We start from the raw sequence: 21,243 nt of genomic DNA, 5'->3' as shown, positions 1-21,243 counted from the left end.
ATATATATATATATATTAACAGTTATGCTACACATACAAGTCTTTTTGACTTATAAGTTGGGCCAAATTCAACAGAAGCTACGCTCACCCACAAAAGCGTGTTAACACGCGCATCATGTTTTCAAAGCGCTCCATCACCATTATGAACGATTCTTCTTCTTCTTCCTTGATGAAAACCATAACTGTCAATTTTTCTTCGCGTTTCTCCTCCTCCTCTTCTTCCTTCTTCTTCTTCTTTTTCCTTTGTGTTTCTCCTCTTTTTTCTTCGCGTGTTTCATCTTCATCGTCGTGTTTCTTCTCCTTCTTCTTTTGATTTTGCAACATTATGTATTTTTTTTTTCTTTGTTTGATTTTTTCCTCTCAAAAAGAATTATGAGAATATGAAATAAGAAGATGAAGAAGAAGAAGAAACAGAAGAAGATGAGGAGAAAAATGAAGAGTTCTGAATTATGCAGAACTTATCAAAATAAAATACACCCAAATATCTTCATTTTACATCCAAATATCTTTGTATTACACCCAAATATCTTCATTTTACACACAAATTTGTTGCAAATACAGAAATAAGTTATGCTACGTGTACACTAAAATCAGCCACCAAAGTCAGCTACCAGTATAAAATACATACTGGAATACAATTATACATTGAAAATAAATTAAAGCACACATGTATTTATACACAAATATATTGGTGGCTGATTTTAGTATACAAATAATATTTTTGTACAGAAAAATATTTCCTTTAATGCTGCATTTTTTTCTTCTTCTTCTTTTCCTGATTTCTTTCTTTTTTTTAGTTAAATGAATGTAAGTTCATCATCTTTCAAGTAATTTTGCAGTATTATGTGTTTCTTCTTCTTCTTTGTTTGATTTTTTTGTTTTTATTCTTGTTAAGAGAGTAAAACAAGAAGAAATTTGAGAAGATAAAACAAAAAGAAAAAGATGAATAAGAAAAAAAGAAGAAGAAGATGGTGAAAAAAAAAGAAGCAGCAGCAAAAGAGGAGGAGGAAGAGGAAGAGTTCTGAATCATGCAAAACTTATTAGAATAAAAATACACCCAAATATATTCGTTTTACACCTAAATATCTTTGTGTTATACCCAAATATCTTCGTTTTACACCCAAATTTGCTGTAAATACAGAAATGAGTTATGCTACATGTACACTAAAATCAGCCACCAAAGTTAGCCACTAGTTAAAATACATACTGGAATACAGATATACATTGAAAATAAATTAAAGAACATATGTATTTATACACAAATACATTGGTGACTGATTTTAGTGGCTGATTTTAGTGTACAAATAGCATTTTTGTACAGAAAAATATTTTCTCCAATACTGCATTTTTTCTTCTTCTTCTTCTTCTTTTCCTTATTTCTTTCTTTCTTTTAGTTAAATGAATGTAAGTTCATCCTCTTTCAAGTAATTTTGCAGCATTATGTGTTTTTTTTTCTTCTTTGTTTGATTTTTTTTGTTTTTATTCTTGTTAAGAGAGTAAAATAAGAAGAAACTTGAGAAGGAAAAATAAAAAAAAAAAGATGAATAAAAGAAAAAAGAAGAATAAGATGGTGATAGTGATGAAAAAAAAGAAGCAGCAGAAAATGAGGAGGAGGAAGAGGAAGAATTTTGAATTATGCAGAACTTATTAGAATAAAAATACACCCAAAATTCTTAAAAATACACCCAAATATCTTCGTCTAACACCCAAATATCTTCGTTTTACACCAAAATTTGCTGCAAATACAGAAATGAATTATGCTACGTGTATACTAAAATCAGCCACCAATATAAAATACATACTGAAATACAAATATACATTGAAAATAAATTAAACCACACATGTATTTATACACAAATACATTGGTGGATAATTTTAGTGTACAAATAGCATTTTTGTACAGAAAAATATTTCCTCTAAAGCTGCATTTGTTTTCTTCTTCTTCAGTTTCTTATTTCTTTCTTTTGTTAGTTAAATGAATGTAAGTTCATACTCTTCCAAGTAATTTTACAACATTATGTGTTTCTTCTTCTTCTTTGTTTGATTTTTTTATTTTTATTCTTGTTAAGAAAGTAAAACAAGACGAAACTTGAGAAGGTAAAACAAAAAAAAATGAATAAATAAAAAAAGAAGAAGAAAATAGTGATGATGATGAAAAAAAAAAAGAAGTAGAAGAGGAGGAGGAGGAAGAGGAAGAGTTTTAAATTATGCATAATTTATCAAAATAAAAATACACCCAAAATTCTTACAAATACACCCAAATATCTTCGTGTTACACCCAAATTTGCTGCAAATACAGAAAAATGTTTCTTCTAATGCTGCATTTTTTCTTCTGAATTGAACCACACTTCAACCACTTTATTGGATTCAAGACAATAAAAAAAATTTTGATTTCCCTACTTCAAATCCAGCTGAGGGATTTGTCTTCTCGGTCGGAGATATTTTCAATTTCAATTTTTTCTCTCTGTAACATATAATCAATTGATTCTTAATTTTGTTTCCCTTTTTATTTGTGCTCCGAACTCTTGTAGAAAAACCTGCAGCCTTCGCATAATTTTTGTAGAATTTTGTAGCATCTTCAAGAGTATTAAAAGTCATCCCAACTTTTGATACAAACTGCTCATCAACACCACAGATTTGCTACAAAATACACCATATTAAACACAAGCATAAACTATAGAATGCAAATGCAACTATAAAACTATCATAAAAAATAACAAAAATCAGATTCATAAATTATCAATAAATAGAAACTAAAACAATTCAACTAAAATAATAAGACAATTCACCATCAGTGAGATGAAAAATCATAGACTGTAAATACACCCAAACTTTTCTGAAATATACCCAAATATTCTTGATTTACACTCCTGATATAAAATACATAAAATTCATCAGAACTAGTACATCAGATACAATTCAAACATGGAACAATGAACAGCAAATTTCACAGATAAGGTTCACGCATTATTCAGCTACACAATCATAAACTACTAACTGGATTCAAATTCAGATTCAATTATTAATTGGAATTAAACCACACCTTAGGAACTTCATTGGATTCAAATTCAAAATCCACTTCGCTCTGGTTCAACTGATAATCTGAAGTTGAATCATCCATTATCTTCAAAACGATTTCAGAAACAACGAAAAACGAGAAAAATAAAGAAAGAGAACAGAGAAAAAAACTTACGTAAATGGCGAAGGAAAAGGAAGAGAGAAATGCACGAAAGAGATCGAAGAGAAAAGACAAGAAAATGCATAAGAAATTCAAAAAAGGAAACGAAATCCTTTCGAAAAAGGAAGTTATATATTCGCACATTGATTGATTGAAAAATCTGTTAAGAAGGCGCGTGAAACATACGTGCCATAAGAGGCGCGTTTTAGGGATTAAGGATTTTCAGATCTTGTATGACTTGTATAGTGAAAAAGTTTGTATGTGGACCGGAGATTAATTGATATATTAAATTATTAATATGCATATCCTATATATGCATTTAATCTATACTTTTAATATTATATATATAATCGAGCCAGCTCACGAGCTAATGAGCTGAACTTATCCAAGTTCAAGCTCGACTCATTTAATTTATGAGCTCAAATCCAAGTTCAAGCTTGGCTCGCCAGCTCACGAGTTCAGGTTATCGAGCTATTAATGAGTCGAGCTCAAGCTGGCTCATGAGGGACTCACTTCCAGTCCTACACATAATACATCTATATACAGACAAGGGGAAGAAATTATGATTAATCTTTACAAATTAAATTATAAAATTATCTATATATTTATTAGTTTCTCATGAGAGAAGGATGCGTTTTATTGTTTCAACCAAAATGTATAGCTTGCTAAATTGCTCAGAAAAGAAGAGAGTAGATGTTAGCAACTTTTTTTATATAGTTAAGATCAAATACATTATCCTTATTCAAGTTTTAGTTTGATAATTTTATTTATAACTTGAATTTAATTTTGTTATTTTCCTTGATTGTGTTTGAGTTTAATTATAAATATGAATTTGGGAGAATGGTGAAATTGTGATTCTTCAAGTCAAGTAACTCGTGGGCATATTATTGGAATGCTAAGACTAAAGATGGATCTTTGGTTTTCAAGGGTGATTTCTTATAATTCCCTATTATAGTATTATACAAAACTCAAAAGTTTGATAAAATCAAGTTTACAAAGATCACATTGATTGAAAATTAATTTTACAAACTCTAATCCAAACATACACTACAAATCAAAACATAGAGAGCTTTCAGATGTTTAACAAATTCAACAATGCCTCTTATCCTGTGAGTCTCTATCATTGACCTTTCCCTCCTTCCCCTTAGACCTTTTTCTTCCTCTTTTTTCACATCTTACAAGCCATCAACCACATAAGTGGAACTGCTTAATTTCTGAAACTAATCTATGTAGTTAGCATGCATAATTTCTTCTAGCATTGTTGGATTTTGAGTCAGTTCGAAGTGTCTTTGCCGTGAAGTAATGACGCACGTGGACTTTCTGACTGTATGTTTGGATGGAGCAACTGCCTTGGACATGAACAACTAAGATTACTTCTTTGTCTTGGTTCTCTTCACTCCTCCGTTTCGTTGATCCACCATCTGTAGAATCTTCTGACGAATGCAACTCTTCATGCCGTACTGAAACCTCTACGCTCTGCTCAGGTTTAATTATGCCAGCAGGTGGAGTAACCTAATTTTAAGATATTTCAGATAAGAACTCTTTGCTAATCATAATTTTTATTTAAGGTATATGATTTGACAACCATACATGATAGGGTTGAATGGCATTGTTTGATCCATAGAAGCTGACGCGCTATCTAGTGGAATAAGACTTTGTTGTTGCATATGATTAGAAAACCATTTTTCTTAACAATTATTATAAAAGGATAAGAATATTCAACAGGAGAGGAGAACAAAATAAAGTACACAGAGATAAAATCATAAAGCAAAAGCAAAAACAAAACACGCATATAAACAAATTAAAACTAGTAAACTACACCTAAAAGCCTTGAGGCATAAGAATAACGCTATATGAAGTCATTTTTGGTGAGGACACCAAACAAAAGAGAAAGAGAGCAAAGGGAAAGGAGAAAAAAATAAGTGAGAGAAAAGAAAGATACAATACCTCAAGCCATCTAGGAAATCCAAAGTCACCTTTTGCAACAAAATGAGGCTCTCCCTCATTCTTGACAACAGACTGCCCCTCACAAATGATCTTATACACAACATTATCCTTCGTACTTTTGTTTACTATAAGCAACGATGAAGTATCCAGGTTTTGAAGGGTTATTTTGTCTGGAGTGATAATGGTTTCTGGAACATGACATAATTCTTCAAGCATAGATCTAACTTTCTCATTTGATGTCATAATATCTCCAAATTCCTTTCTCCTTGTAGATCTATCAGCATGAGAAATTCTCACATTGATTTTACACCGAACTGGTTTGTGATCACTATCAGTCACATCCATTACAGCATCATACCTGTTAACGGATCAAATGGTGAAATGATGTAGCCAAGACGAAAATCAAACAATGAAAAAGCAATCAAGACGATGTAACATACAGTAAAATTGATGACACAACAGGGCAGTCTAAGTTGCATTCAGCTTGTGTACTTGATCGAGTGTCACGATAGATAATTCTATCACACCATGCAGGAATTCGTTTTTTCTCTCCCGAATCATAACCTAAAAGAATATATTAAAAGTTATGCTATTGTTATTTTCATTTTTAACCATGTAAAGTTACAAGTTTATTAACGGACATATTCAAATTGTTGTGTTCACCGAGTTAATAATGCTTTTGACTAAAAAAATAGGTGAAAACTCAGGTACAGTCGACTTCACGTGAAGTTGATAACCGTTAGATAATTTGACTGATTTGACAAGTGAAGTCGAGTGCACCTCAGTTTCCACAAAAAAATATGATAGTGAAGAACAAAAACGAAATAAAAAAAAATCTAGTACACAGACACTAAAAGTAGTGTTTGCTGTCCCTATTTATTACCTCCTAAACCAGGCTGATGCCTCTCAAATTTATAAGTTGGAGGAAATTTGATAATACCCTCCCTCATTCCCTGGAAAACTTTACCAGCTTTCATCTCCGCCCTGAGCTGATCCTTTTCTCTTAGCCAATCAAAGCATCTTTGAGAAACAAAATCCCTAGCTTCATCATATGATATACCGAAAAGTCGGTAGTTGAAATCACCAAAAAATACCACCATATCTGCATCAGATAGCTCAGGTTTTGCTTCTTCAATGGTGATACCCATAGCCTATGGCACAATGAGGCCATGTAACAGTTATGATGAATTAGTTTGGAAAGACATGAAAACATTATCATAAGATGTAAGAAAAATACTCACATTTGTACCGCGCAGCATATGAACAGCAGTAGAGACACCAGCTGCAATAGAGAGGACCAATGGCAAGCCAGAAGTGTAAAGTAGCCAAAATAAATATGTTGACAAGGCAAGAGAGGAAGAGAAGAACAGGTATGGCACCATACCAGCTGCAGTATTAAGTAGGTTGGATGATCGACTGAATACCATATTTCGATAAATGTGGTCAAAATCAGCATTACGCCGATTAACTGCTTCTAAATGTGCAGCCAAGTGACAATTTACAAAGCACATTATTCGATCATATACTCTGATTCTCAAACCCACTCCTCCCTGCTTGATCAAATATTGCCTCATTAGTATTCATTTCATTTAGAGTGAAACTTATGTTCACAACTCGAGCATTTTATTTTTTAATGCCCATCTAGTGTTTAACATCAAAATTAATACTGCTATATACATACTAAGAAGTCACAATAAAGTGAATTGTTCAACTCCAAGAGAGAGAGAGAATCTCTAACATTTCTTCCATGTAACACATTCGCTACAGTTTAGATAAGGTACTGAATAGGGGTATTTGGATGAAACTTCATAGATAACTTTCAAGGTTAACCAAATTATGTAGGAAAATGTACTTGCGCTAAATTGAGAAGAGAATGGCATAATTGAATATAAAGTTTTTAAGCATTTGAGCATTACTTGCTTGAATTTCACTATAACAAACAGTTGAAACCATAATGAACTGATAAACTTTACTATAATTATAGTGCCTTCATGGGCAGAATTGAAGTACAACCTTATTTTAAACCTTAAAGTAACTGGGAAAACAGATGCAAACCTTATTGCCAATTGCACGTCCAAATCCACATGGGACTGCTCCAGCATCAATGTCACCAACATGTGTTCTAAGATTCTTTCTGACCCTAATTGAGGAATGTCAACTCATAATATATGAACAAGAAAAAAATATTAAACATAGAAATCAGAAGTACATAAACCAAAGATTTAAGATGTCTTTCCATGGCAAAAGAAACAGGAATAACTAGTTTATCTCATTAATTTGATTGATCAGCCACAAACTTTCACAACAATTACTCACCAAAGAGAAACAAGCAAACCGGCAAGCTGCCTAGAACCCATACGCTCAAAAGCTTTTCCTTCTCCTAAGGCCTTTCCTATTGTATCCAGCCACCATTGCCCCATTGCGCTTCCTTCGAGCCCTACCTGAGATGTAGGCAATAAATGCATGCAAACAAAATGCATATTAGATAAGATAGGTTATGTAATATTTATATTTGATTCTCCAATACACATTATTCTAAATTTTAAAAAGGAAAAAAAATAATTGCATAATTTAGGCATATGAATGAGGTCTTACAGTTTCTTTTGCTGCCGACATTGCAAGGAAACCTGCACCCATCTCCACTTCTTGCAAACCAACTACAACTATGCCTACATCTGATACGACGGAACCCAACCATGACAAAAGTGCCTCCTGGGATGTTCTACCTTGACCGACATTCCATGTGCCAATCAAAATTCTAACATTGTGCCGTCTCGTGTAACTAACTTCTCTTGCAGCTAACTCTGTCCTTATTATGTTGTCAATAGGACCTGGAGATGCGATATTCCATCCCCGTATGCCTCCATGACTTGCCAAGCTAAAAACATAACCATTGCCAACAGCTAATCTAATCACAGGACCATTATGAGCGACCCATCCTGCAATTAAATTGCCTTCAAGGTCCAAAACTTGGATAATACCACTCATATAACCTACATACATCCGTGTTCCAAAAGTGCAGATGCACTGGACAGCACAAGGATGGCGATTACAATCTTGCACACGGTTCCCGGTCCCATCCCATTGTACAAGCATGCCATTTGTAGATCCACTCCAAATCATTCCATCGCTTGTCTGCACAAGAGCTTCTGTTCTTCTAGAATCATCAACAAATGCCCCAGCTCCTTTGCTTGCAACTCTACGGACAGCATCTGCAGCTCCCATTATAGCATTACGCGATCGTTGAAGAAAACTAGGACCCTGAGATTTATCCTTTTTGTTGGAGGAATTAGACTTTGCCTTGGGTTCATCTTCTACTCCTTGATCTTGCTGCATTGATGACATGTCAACTCGATTTTCCGCCTGGCCATCCACGTTAAATACTTTTAGGAGTTCCTTGGTACGGGCATCCCTATTAAAGTATCAATTATTGAGTTACACGAATTCTACTTAGACATTCATGGCCTATTTTTGTAGGCAAAATCCTTCTAAAAATGTTGAGGAGGACAAAATGGAGATTACCACAAAAAAAAATCACAAAAGGATGCAAAACTTTAAACATATCCTCTCATCAACCTCAACGAATGTAATATTATGTAAGAATAAGAAGCATACCATAGTGAAAAAGAAAGAGGCCCAGCACACCAGACTCTACCTTTAACATGATCAGACAACAAACACTTAACCTCTTGAGAAGATATGCTGCAAACACCATTAACTGTGACTTGACTTCTAAGGTCAATGAAAGACCGCTCTACAAGTAACGCCGCCATATGCCTTTCCTCTGGAGACAGAGAAAGAGATTTCTCCATGGATTCCCATGGCCAGATTTTAATCACACCCCCTTCGGAACCCGACCAGAGATCACCTTGATGCAAACCAGAAGAAAGAATCACAAACTAGGTGGGAAGAAAATACAGTTACACTAATAAGGAAGTGATAAGAGAATGAAATTAGCATAGCACCTACCATAGGAACTTATGACCATGGAATGCACTGGTCCTCTATGTGCCTGCCAAGAAAGACCTTCCTTAAAGGGCGTAGAAAAAGTTTGATCCATCTTCCAAGACCTAATTTTTCCATCCTTATGGCCACTCCAAACCAACCTAGTGCCGTTATCAACCGCCAAAGACATGGTAGGTGATATCTCTGCTGATTCATAAAATGGCGAAGCATCCTCATCCCCTCTTCTCACCTTTCCACCAAGACCACAACCTGCTTCATATGCATTCTTGAACTCCCACACCCTCACCCCACACTCCTGCCCAGCCCACAACTGCTCTTCCGTACAAGCAATCGTTCTCAGGAACTTACCGAGTTGAGTCTCCCTCAACGGATGCGGCCTTAATTCAAGACACGGAGGCCGCCCTGGATGAACGGCGGATCTAGTAGGAGCCTTGAAGATCCCCATCCCGCCGCCGCTGCCTATAAACTCCTGCAAAGGCTGAGCCTGATCTTCAGGTCCACCGGGACCCTCGAGGTATTCATCGGTGGCAGAGGAGGAGCGCGTGAAGAATTCATCATCGGAATCAGATTGTTCATAGAAAGAGCTAATGTTGTTGGAAATGCGATTGTCATCCAAACTGTGCTTGCGGACTTGATTGTGTCGCTTGCGTTCCGAAGGTCCTGGAAGCTGCTGGCTGTAGGAATGGGCCTTGCGATGTGGCGGAAGGGAGCCTCCGCCCGCTAAATTTTCGTTGTCCTTGTCGTCGTCTTCGATTCGTTCGTCCATGGTCGGTGGAAGAATGGGAGTAGCGGAAATCGAAGGAGATTGAAGAAGAAGAGAGAGAAAACGAAGAATGATTGAAGAGAAAAGTGGAAAGGGTGTATAGGGATTGGGGAGAGTGTGGCCATGCGGGAACTAAGGCGCTGCATACTCCAACCTTACGGACAGGAAAGCCTTTGCACTTCTTCACCACTGAAATACAATACATTCATATCAATCTTTCACTTTGGCGCGCCAAATCAATATTATTTTTTTAAAAAAAATTAAAATAGTGAGTTATTAAGTGTTAAATAATAAATACTTTATTATTACTCTAGATTTAAACAAACTAAAATGTGCATGGTGACATGTATCCATAAGTGTAACTAACATTCAACAAAAAATTGACTGATTTAGAATGAAATTTGAATTGAAATTAATGGATAAAATAAAATCTGATTTTAAAAAGATGATATCACATTAATAAAAAATGAGTGAATATTAAATTCGAGTCCTGATAATTTTTTTAAAAAACAACGAGACTCCTAGAAAAAAAAAAAACTATTTTCTAACCTTTGATATTTTTTTTTCGTAAAATAAGTTAGTCCTTACGTCAATAATCTATCTCTGAGATTAATAGTAAAGGTACCAGGCTTAGAGGGAAGCAGATGAATGAGGAAAGAAAGAGAGAGGAGAGAGAAAACAGAGAAGATAAACTTTCAATTATGTTTACTTGAGTGAGATGAATAAATTAGTTACAATGAATGAATATCTGCAATATGTAACTGCAACTAATGAACTCCCTGCCAGGTGGCACACTAAGAACCACACACCTACTAACTAACTAATGCATCATCACAGTAATATACTTATCACGCCTAATACACTACCACAACTAATACACACACTATCAAATAGAATATGAATATGTGGCACGTTAAGATGATGTGTTCGTTAAGTGCCAGATTGGATTGGCATATTAATGAATCATCCAACTCGACTCTTGACAATTTTTAAAAATATAACTTAGGGTTTTGTTTGCGGCTTTGCGCAGAACATGAGTAACCCTAAGTGCCTCTTCCTCCTTCCTCTTTGTATAGAACTCTAATTATGCTACCACCATAAGTCATGGGATCATTCTTCAAAAACTAGGAGTCGCACTCTGCGTGGTTATAGTGTTGGTGAAGAGAGTAGGAGCTGCATCTTTTTTTTTCTGTGGAAGTCTTGGGCAGCCAAGAAAGAAGAAATTCATGTCTCCAAAATGTCACTGTGACACTTATGCGATTCTCTTCCAATCTTGCACAAAACTTAATCCAATTAGGTTCTTCTTGGGATACCCTAATTACAATGTAAATATTGATTTATAATTTTTGCATAAAATTTATTTTTTATATATTTTTTAAATTTAAAAATTTTATATAATTTTTGTATTTTACAATCAAAATTTTTAATTTTCAGGTACCCATCCCACATTGTAAGTATTTCAAATGGCTAGATGTATTAGTTCAAAAAAATATTGATGAGGACATTATTTCTAAAAATGCTATTTTAATAGAAAGGAGATTAAAGGAGGTAGAACATAGAATGAAGGAGCTAGAGATGGAATTGAATTTGAAAAATCAAAATGAAATTGGATCTTAAGGTGGTAGATATTACTTCAAATGTTTTAGGCTTATAATTTTGAGTATAATTAGTATCATAATTGATTTAATTTTTAGGACATGTCCTAAGTAATTGTCATAACCTTAGTTGTGATATTTTGTGATAATTATGTTACTTTGTAATGCTTTTAAGATGTAACTAAATCTGTGTAAGATTATATTTTACATTAATAAATTTGCTATCACTTTAATCTGAAATGATATTGTATTGAAAGAAATTAGATTATACTACAAATATGTAATCACATATTTTAATGGATAAATATATAAAAATCTGGGTATACAATAATTGTAAGCTAAATCTAAAATATATGTTTCATCAATCTGAAAAAAGTCTCTACAATATGATTTTCGTATCTGTTATATGATAGTAAAGATGGAACTATAAGCACAATCCAAAATAGTTCCATAATCTATTATAATAAACTTAGCACTATGTCTAAAGTATGATTGTTTGTGCAGTAGCAAAATAATGTCTCTAAATTCTAACTTATATACCAGCGAATAAGTTTACAACTATTAATGAACCAAAATATAATTAATTGAGTTCATAAGACACATATTACTCTTCATTTATAGACCAACAAAATACATATGAGTCTTCACTTGGTGCTTGCAATCCATTAATGAATCTCCTCAAGTATGAATTGGAGGCCTAAAATCAGGTGTTGGCATGAAGGTAAACCTGCTGCCGGATGTCCCTAAGGTAGCTACTCCAAGTGGTTCTAGATAGTTTTGAGTGGATGGTATTAGAGGCCTCACAATGGTTTGCTTCATTTAGAACCCAACAGGAGGCTCGGAAATTTGCTGAGTAACATGCACAAGATAAAATAACCATTTCAGCACAAGAAATGAGCAACATTAAAGTCACCAAATACAATCATATACTCACAAGTCCATCATTATGGGGTGCAAATTGAGATAAATCAATCTCTTCAATAAAATCTACATTAGGTGAGGCTCTCACTTTTGGCATCTTTTTCTTATTCTTTTTTGCCTTTGCCTGGAAATGATGACACAAATATAACATATAGATTCAATAATTTGCAATCAACAACACATAACAGACTTGGCAGAATTAAAACAATTAAAAAAATAGAATACAAAAAATAACAAATGCAACCATCGAATCATGCTGTTGTCCTTGCTTGTTTGTGCAGCTCCAACAGAAGTTCCTGATTGAGTCATGGTTGCCTTCTTTGTCCTTTTAGTCTTTGATTGTCAATTTGAATTTTTAGGTGCACCTTTGCAAGTCTTGTGATAATGACATTTCTCTCTACACTTACTACAAGTTACTTGGCCTGATCTCCTAACTTTATTGCCAATCACCATTTCGATAGGAGCTTTCATCTTCCAAAGTTTTGGCCGGCCAGCTAGACGTACGATTGGGGGAGGGAGGATTCCTTGACAATCTGTAGGGATCAAATATTTCTCAATGTTTACCGGTTGGATCACATAAGAGTATATTGCTCGGACAGCATCCATTGTCAGTGACTTATTGACAAAGTCTTATGATTTGTATCCCATGTTTTTCAATCTAGAAATTGCAGCAATTGCATGCTTGCATGGAAGTCCTACATACATTTTTAACAAATCAAAGACCATAATGAATAGGCATAAATATAGTTGATATAATTAATGATAGCATAGTATACATGAATTACTTGTGAGTTGCCACACATTGCATGTGCAAGTGTGCTCTTTGAGATTTACACCAAGCTTGTGGGAATTTCTTTGAACTTCATAGATAGCTTTGTCATTATCTCCACTCCATACTGCATTCCACTTGTTGCTTCCAGGCATAATAATCTGTTCCAGCTTAATCTGTTGCACATGAGCCAATTTACCATTGTATTTAGCTAGTTTTCTCTTGTGATTGGCTACTTTTCGCATAATATAGCATTTCAACTCCTCATACATGGTTAATATTGATTTTTCTTTATAACCAACAATCTTGGCATTCCATACTTCACACATATTGTTGGTTATGTTGTCCACTTTTGGTCTATGACTGAAGTATGATTTTGACCAACATGATGGAGCAAATCGCATCATATGCTCCCAAGCATTACAATTCATCTGCTTCAACTTCTCCATGTTGTTATTGAACTACATCTCAGTAGTTGACTTTGCACACCTCCAAACCATGCTTTTGGAATCTTTGTCTTTAAATTTTTTTGTGAAATTCTTCCAAATATGAAGTACACAATTCCGATGATTTGCATTTGGTATAACATAAATAAGGGCAGCTGCTATCCCCTGATTCAGTCCAACAACAAAATTCAAAACAAAGTTCACTAATAAAATATACTAACAAAAAGCATTAAAGCAAAATTCACTAATAAAATATACTAAATGCATTAAGGACAACATCCACTAATAAACTCCTATAACAGAATTTAGCAACACCATAAACATCATAAATAAACATCACTAATAAAGTTCTATAACAGAATTCAGAAAAACCATAAATATCATAAAAAAAAACTTCACTAATCATACTCAGATAACAAAATTCAAAACACATTATACTAGAATTCAAAATACCATAAACACCATAAATAAACTTCACTAATCATACTCTTATAACAAAATTCAGAACACATTATAACAGAATTTAAAACACCACAAGCATCATAAATAAACTTCACTAATAATACTCTTTAGCATGTTATAGAATGCTTACCCTTCTGTTGGTCCGAGATGAAATTTAGTTCTTCATTGCAAACATCACCCAAGTCTTCTTTTAACCTTGTTAGAAACCACTTCCTTGTCTCAGTGTTTTCACTGTCCACCACTGCATAAGATATAACAAAGAAATGATTATTTCCATCTTATGCTATTGTAGATAGGAGTTGTCCACCATAATATCCTTTCAAAAAGCATCATTAAGGCTCAATCAACTGCCTGCAACCAGCCTTGAACCCAAGCTTACAAGCCTCAAGCGAGATGTAAAGCCTATCAAACAATGGCAGACCCTCTGGTTGAGGTATTGCCCACATCATTGCAGTGGAACCTGGGTTTCTCTTTAACAGCTCACTCAAGTAGTCTTGTATTTTACCATATTCTTCTCCTACTTTTCCAATTACTTGTTCCCTTGCAGCCTTCAAGACTCTTGCGATCATCTTGTCATGCAGTTGCATATTATACTCTTCAACCATGTGCACCTTAGCCTCTTTTGGTGTCAAGTCCACCCGAGTTTCCAAAATCTTAAACAACTTGCTTGTAACCCACTTGCGGTCGGCCAAATTAGAACCAAAATCCCTCCCACACGTATGGTTATTTACAAAAGTTTTGATCTGATAGCAACAATCTCTAGAATTATATGAGGTATAGATTAACCATGGACATCCTTCTTCAGCACACGTCATGCTAGTTCTTTCTTTTAAAAGTATGAAAGAAATATTTTTATCGAATCCTTTTACATAAAAATATGATTAAAAAGAGAAGGTTTAATTATGTGGATATATCCGATATTCGATCTGATCCGATCCGCAAAAGTGCAGATCGGATCGAATCGGATCCGGCACTAAAAAGTGCGGATATCATATCCAATCCAATCCGATAGAAATTGTGCGGATCGGATAGAATTTTCGGCCATATCCGATCCGATCCGATCCGATCCGCGGACACCCCTAGAGGATTGTATGCCTTATCCTCAGAACTTCCGTCATCTTTATCAGATGAGGATGAGGAGGAAGAATCATTAACTTGACCAGCAGTCTGACCTAAATCATTGTTAACATAGCAAGGCTCACCAACTAGGTGTTCAAAGTATAAATTAAAATCCAGACAGTCAGTCGCCAATAAACTGTTTCTCAAATCATTTATCTCAGAATCTCCCTTAATCACATGAAGTCCAAATTCTAAATTTTGAGCTATGAGTTCTAACCAGTACATTGCAGCATAATTAGCATATCCTAAACTCTTTAATAGTTCTTCCAGATCAAAAAAGTTTACTAAATCTAAGTCCATTTGAGGAAATTTATGTACCTTTCCATCCAAATATTGCAACACCCCATTACTATCCTTCCCAAGTCTCCCACCACGGTTAAACACGAGTACTGCAAAGTTAGACATTTACAGCACCAACAAAAGACAAATTCAGTAGCAATAACAATAGTTAATAGATAGATATATTTAAAAGTAATGTAGATTATTTAGTAATTTTAATGATTGATAGTCATGTCTAACTAAACAGGTCAATGTGAATTATATATCAACTTATCTAAAATTCAGATAGATTAGTTCATACCAAATGGTTTCAAGTTATACTTGTTTAAACTCTTGCAAAAAATTAAATAAAACTATGCAATAAGTTAATGAAAATCTATGACCAATGGAACATTTTTGTGTGTGCGTATGTGTGCTGGAGCAAGTACAAATATCATTTCCAAGAATAGCAAGTAAGATTCATAACTAAACACTATATTGCATTGCAGTAGAATAAAATACAAACTTATGAATAATAAGGAATGGAAGCATCAACCTCAACAAAACACATAAGCTTTTCAGTCAAAATATACAGAGCATATATAATATTGACAAGCCTCTAAATAGTAAATTCAGCCCATCATGCAAAATTTAAATATAAGCTATACTCCAAATCATAAGTTTCAAAGCATATTCAATGGTAGAGAGTGTGAATAAAAGCATATTCAACTTGATCATACACATGCAATGGCAGAAAGAGAAAGAGTGAGTAACGAAGCTTACCTCAATAGTCAGTTATTCCATCACGGCGCCATAAAAAATGCCGTCAATAGCTCCGTCGGAACCAACTTCTTTCTCCAAGTGAAGCATCATCAACAATTTTTTGGAGAGAGAGGATTAGGGTTTTCTGTAATTCCAGAGAGTGAAAGAGGACTTTCATGTCATCAGGGTTGAATCTTCTTTTTTTAGTAGAATTGTTAGTGGTCAGGTTGGATGGCCCATTAATCTGTCCATCCAGGTTGGCATTTAAGTGACACATCATTAACTTAACGTGCCACGTATTCATGGTCAGTTAGCTCTAGAGAGAAATTATTAACGAATGGGCTAACTTGTCTAACGGAATTAAAAAACAAGGGCCAAAAAGTTTTTTTTTCTCTAGGGGTCTCGTTGTCTTTTGATGCTATTGTCAGGGGCCATTTAGGATTTTTTCTCATAAAAAATTGAAAAAAAAATTATTACTTATATAATTCTACAAATATTAATAGGTTTAATTACTCTGTTGGTCCCTATAGTTTCACGAAATTTTTAATTAGGTCCCTATACTTTTTTTCCTTTTAATTGGGTCCCTATACATTATTTTTTTTTCAATTTAGTCCCTATTAACGTTAAACATCAAAAAAATATTAGTAAATTGTGAAATTAATTTTATACCCTTAGGGACCTAATTAAAAAGAAAAATAATATAGGGACTTAATTGAAAATTCGGTGAAACTATAAATATTCAATGAAAGATATTCCTATAATCCCTATTCAATGATTCTAAGACATGAAAAATATTTCTATAATCCCTTTTATTTTGTCAGTATTATTGTTTTGCTTATTTATATACAAATTGTACCAAAAATACTTTCTCTTTTTTTTTTTTCGACTTTCAAAATACCTTATCTTAAGAACCTAAAGAAAAAGAATGGATAAAATGAAATAGAAATAGTAGTAATAAGCATATATAAAATTCAGTTTTCATCCTTCAAGTATTGATTATGATAATGTATCCAGTTTACATAATAAACTTTACATTAATACTTAAGAGCATACTTACATCTAGTTTGGAATTGGAGGAATGCATCCACCAATTTATATTGTATACAAATAAACAATAATCGATGTAAAATAAAATACTACAATTTTGTATGCGCCCTTTAGCAAATGGGCAAAAGATTATCACTATGAAAATCCATGCTATGCCTAATGAATGCAAAATTGGGTGACTTCAATTCAATAGGTAAGTACTCATGCCTGTCTAAAAACTTCTCTATAACGACTGAGAATGCCGCAAAGCCAGCACAACCAACACATGCTGCTTTTGGACCACCTATAATCACAAAGCAACACCAAAGCATTCTGAAACAAAGGTAGAGAACAGATTTTTGAACTAAATAAGAAACATTTAAATCTTAATTGAAAACAGTGTATTCATGCCACATTGCAGCCCAATCTTAATTCATACCACATTGCGCACGGTATCTCACTCGTCTTTCCTCTCTCTGGAGCTTTCTCGTCAGAAGTTCATCCTTCGCTCTCTCCTTCTCGAGCTCTTTCCTCTTCTTTTCTGCATTGATCTTTCGCTTCTTTTCCTGGATGAGGTTCAGACAAAACACGGGAAGAAACATCATTCTAAATATTGGAATTCATGAACATGAGTTGAGATTGATATAGTTTTGTCATCAGTGGATTTACCTATCAAATACTTGTCCAGAAGGAACCATTGCTACATAATTAGCTGCTACCTGTAATTACAATTACAGTTACATTACATAAGGTATATTACCAAAGGATGCGTATAGAAATGAAGTTGCATTTGGTTAGATACAAATATATTTGATTACACTGAGACAGAGATACAGAGAGACACAGCATGACAAAACCATTGTCCCCGTGTCTTACATGTTGCTTAAAATGCGAAAGTGTTCTAGTTCTATATTTCCTTTTTCAACGGTTAACTTCGAGCAGAATAGATATTATCTATCTTGTATTGCATATAAAAAAGAAATGAACAAATTAGAAGAAATTCCACACCTGAAATCCAACTGGGGGACTAGGACCTTGTCCAACTTTAATATCCTTGTATTGCAAACCTGATTCAGTAGTTACCATAGGCACTTTCATTACATAAAATGTTTAAAGTCAACATTAGTCATTTAGCAATGGATATTCCAAGTAAAATCCATTGATACCATGGTGGTCATTGATTAAGGGTCTTAAAAATGTGAATATTAAAACTTAAGTGCAATCACATAGATTGGTTATTAACAGATTCTTTGCATGGTGCACAAATTCTTTGAAAATATAAGAATGTCTGCTATTCCTTTAAGAATGATAGATTCTATTATCAGGAAAGAATAGCTTAGATACTAATAATGCTTTGAATTTCTAAGATTTATTTGAAGAATTTCTCTTAAAAAATAACTGACATTTGAGAAAGGTGCAGACTAACATTAGTAGAAACAGGAGATGCAATGCAATTACATCAAATATCAAAGCATTATTAGCAATTTACAACAACTATTTGTAATGTCTTAGCAGAGAAAAACAAAGAAAGGAGGCAGAGAAGGGAACAATGTATTCTCACCATACATTTTCAAGCTCCTTCTCACAAGCTTCATCACATAGTTTCGGCTTATCTTCCGGGGGCAAACCAGCTCCTTTGGCTTCCAATGAACCAACAAAGAGGCTTGAGATTCCCAAAGCCAATCCAAGAAAGTCTCTGCGGGAATTGGTATTAACCATAGCAGCACATTCAGTTGTATCTAAGGCCTTTGCTTTTACCACCGATCTTCGGTATTGCGGAACCAAGCATCGAAGCCTGTCAGCAGCAATGCCTTGAGGATTGCAGCCCAAACTTTTACAAGTAGAACCTGTATGCCTCTATGACAATGATCAATTAAACTCAATCAATTAATTATAGATAACATACATAATCAAAACTCATAATCAATTCAACTCTCTCAAAGGCATTTAATCAAACACCTTATCTCCAATCTCACCTCTTTCCTTATTTCTAACAATCAATTAATTACAGATAAAATACATAATCAGAACTCATAATCAAAATTTTTTAGCATAATTAAAACTAATTTTAGCAAACTCAACTTCACAATTAGATCAATTGGTTCTCTTTGTCATTCAGAATGCTGGTTACCTAATTAAATAAAGTCAAATTATATACAAGCAGCAACCAAAAATAAGCATAAGCAAAATTAGAGGTATTTAACAATTAAGATTTCTCAACATTGAACCTGAAGCATTAGAATCGGGAGAGGATGCCATTTGACTACTAGTTATTTTAAGCATAACATTTCTTCCGTTCTTAGTGCAGTGGGAGGAAGACATTATTGAGAAGAATTATTATCCAATGCTGAAAAACTAAAACAAAATTCAGTCATCACCTGTTGTTGCAGAACCAGTCCAGACAGCAAAATGCGGAGTCGAGGAGCGGCGATTTGAGGCAAGGCACCGCGAAGCGCGGTGAGGCAAGGCGGGACGAGGGGATGCAATAGGCAAGGCGGATGAGCGGAGCAGAACAGAGCACCTGTGGGCGATGCAGAGGGACGACGACGACGCCATGGAAGACGGCAGCAGAGTGCGATGGAGGAGAAATCCAATTGAGAACTTAGGAGAATAACCTAGGGATAGTTAGAGTTCTCTGATTTTGGGGGACAGAAATATAAAGGGTATTTTTGGTATTTTATAAAAATATAGGTGTTTTTAATTAAATTTTTTGACTAAATTATGAGAATATTCGATTTTTAATGGAATATTCTATTATTTCAAACGGTTTTATGACGGTAAGGACTAAATTAAAAAAAATAAAAATATAGGGACCCAATTAAAAGAAAAAAAAAGTATAAAAACCTAATTAAAAATTTCGTAAAATTATAGGGACCAACAGAGTAATTAAACCATATTAATATAATATTTGATGGACTCAAAACAAAGTTAAAATGAAAGTTAGCATTAGAGGCAGAGGTAAGTCCTAAAGTTGTCCCTAACATTTAAATCGTCCTATTTAAGTCCCTAAGGTAGCGTTTGTTTTGAGGTACTGAGATAGAGACTGAAAGACTGAGACTCAGAATCGTGTTTGTTAGTTCAGAGACTGGTACTAAAATTTCTGTCTCTGTCTCTAAAATTTCAGTATTTCAGTACCTCCAAAAAGTAGGGACACAGGGGACTGAAATTTTTAGAGATAGAGACTGAAACTTTAATAACATTTTATACCTAAAATACTTTCATTTCAATTAATTAATTTCAATTTTATCCTTTTTGCAAATTAAATTAGAATTTCATTCTTGTTTCAATTCATGTCTCCCATTTTGCACCAAACAGAATACTGAGATTTATTTCAATCCATGTCTCTTTAGTCTCTGTCTCTCAGTCTTAGTCTTTCTGTCTCTGTCTCTTCACCAAACGCTACCTAATTGTTTTAAAATTGGCTCAATATTGTCTTGCCGTTAGGGATCTATTAACAGAATTGACAGTAGAACAAAATTGTGACGATTTTAAAACGTTAGGGACTTAAATAGGACGAAAACGTTGGGACAAAAATGATATATAGAAATAAATTTTAAGTTTATCCTTCAATATTATCAATTTTTTATGGTACATAAATTATTTTTTAATTACATCTAAGTAAATTATACTTAATCACATTACTTTTATCCTAAATAAATTTATTTTTTTATAATTTTACTCTTAAAGATTTTACTCATCATGAAATGCTTGTAGAATGACTAGTACATAAACTTGCGGAAAAGAAAATGATACATATACAATAAAGTATAAATTGTACCATTTGTCTCTAAATTAAAGAATAAAATTAAAAATAAAGTATAAATTAAATATTAACGAATTTCGATACATTAGAGACAAAAGGTACAATATATGTATCTTTTTTTTTTCTTTTCTTCAAGTTTATGTACTAGTCATTCTACAAATATTCCATGATGACTAAAAATTTTTAAGAGTAAAATTATAAAAAATAAATTTATTTAGAACGAAAGTAATGTGATTAAGTATAATTTACTTAGATGTGATTAAAAAAT

General features: G+C 33.8%; 2 protein-coding genes across 3 annotated transcripts; both read right to left on the bottom strand.

Annotated features, from left to right (window-relative positions):
* Nucleotides 4,074–10,039, bottom strand: LOC107619583 (type I inositol polyphosphate 5-phosphatase 12). Of its 2 annotated transcripts, XM_016321887.2 has the most exons (11): nt 9,095–10,038; nt 8,741–8,993; nt 7,721–8,537; nt 7,442–7,566; nt 7,181–7,265; nt 6,510–6,675; nt 6,367–6,407; nt 6,009–6,276; nt 5,566–5,689; nt 5,126–5,483; nt 4,075–4,690 (listed from the first exon to the last, which is right to left on the bottom strand). In XM_016321887.2, exons 1-11 carry the CDS (start codon nt 9,855–9,857, stop codon nt 4,412–4,414), a joined length of 3,279 nt encoding a protein of 1,092 aa, XP_016177373.1. In that variant the 5' UTR covers nt 9,858–10,038; the 3' UTR covers nt 4,075–4,411. The 2 variants fall into 2 exon arrangements, with proteins under 2 accessions (XP_016177365.1, XP_016177373.1); XM_016321879.2 differs by having other exon boundaries at nt 4,074–4,690; nt 6,367–6,675; nt 9,095–10,039.
* Nucleotides 17,645–19,057, bottom strand: LOC107612628 (peptidyl-prolyl cis-trans isomerase FKBP16-3, chloroplastic-like). The gene is made up of 4 exons (XM_021103400.1): nt 18,779–19,057; nt 18,221–18,304; nt 17,882–17,931; nt 17,645–17,778 (listed from the first exon to the last, which is right to left on the bottom strand). Exons 1-4 carry the CDS (start codon nt 18,929–18,931, stop codon nt 17,703–17,705), a joined length of 363 nt encoding a protein of 120 aa, XP_020959059.1. The 5' UTR covers nt 18,932–19,057; the 3' UTR covers nt 17,645–17,702.

The sequence above is a fragment of the Arachis ipaensis genome, chromosome B01 (genome assembly GCF_000816755.2).
Source record: "Arachis ipaensis cultivar K30076 chromosome B01, Araip1.1, whole genome shotgun sequence".
Classification (NCBI taxonomy): domain Eukaryota; kingdom Viridiplantae; phylum Streptophyta; class Magnoliopsida; order Fabales; family Fabaceae; genus Arachis; species Arachis ipaensis.
Note: the sequence above shows the minus strand (reverse complement) of the source record. Positions and strands in the feature narration are given on the sequence as shown.

Coding starts and splice junctions, on each gene's coding strand:
- LOC107619583 (XM_016321879.2), bottom strand. CDS start 9,857: ATGGACGAACGAATCGAAGACGACGACAAGGACAACGAAAATTTAGCG. Junction 8,538..8,740: donor CCTCTTTCTTTTTCACTATG/GTATGCTTCTTA, acceptor ATACTTTAATAG/GGATGCCCGTACCAAGGAAC. Junction 6,277..6,366: donor ATATGCTGCGCGGTACAAAT/GTGAGTATTTTT, acceptor ATTGTGCCATAG/GCTATGGGTATCACCATTGA.
- LOC107612628 (XM_021103400.1), bottom strand. CDS start 18,931: ATGGTTAATACCAATTCCCGCAGAGACTTTCTTGGATTGGCTTTGGGA. Junction 18,305..18,778: donor GTGAGAAGGAGCTTGAAAAT/GTATGGTGAGAA, acceptor TATGTAATGAAA/GTGCCTATGGTAACTACTGA. Junction 17,932..18,220: donor GTCCCCCAGTTGGATTTCAG/GTGTGGAATTTC, acceptor TTGTAATTACAG/GTAGCAGCTAATTATGTAGC.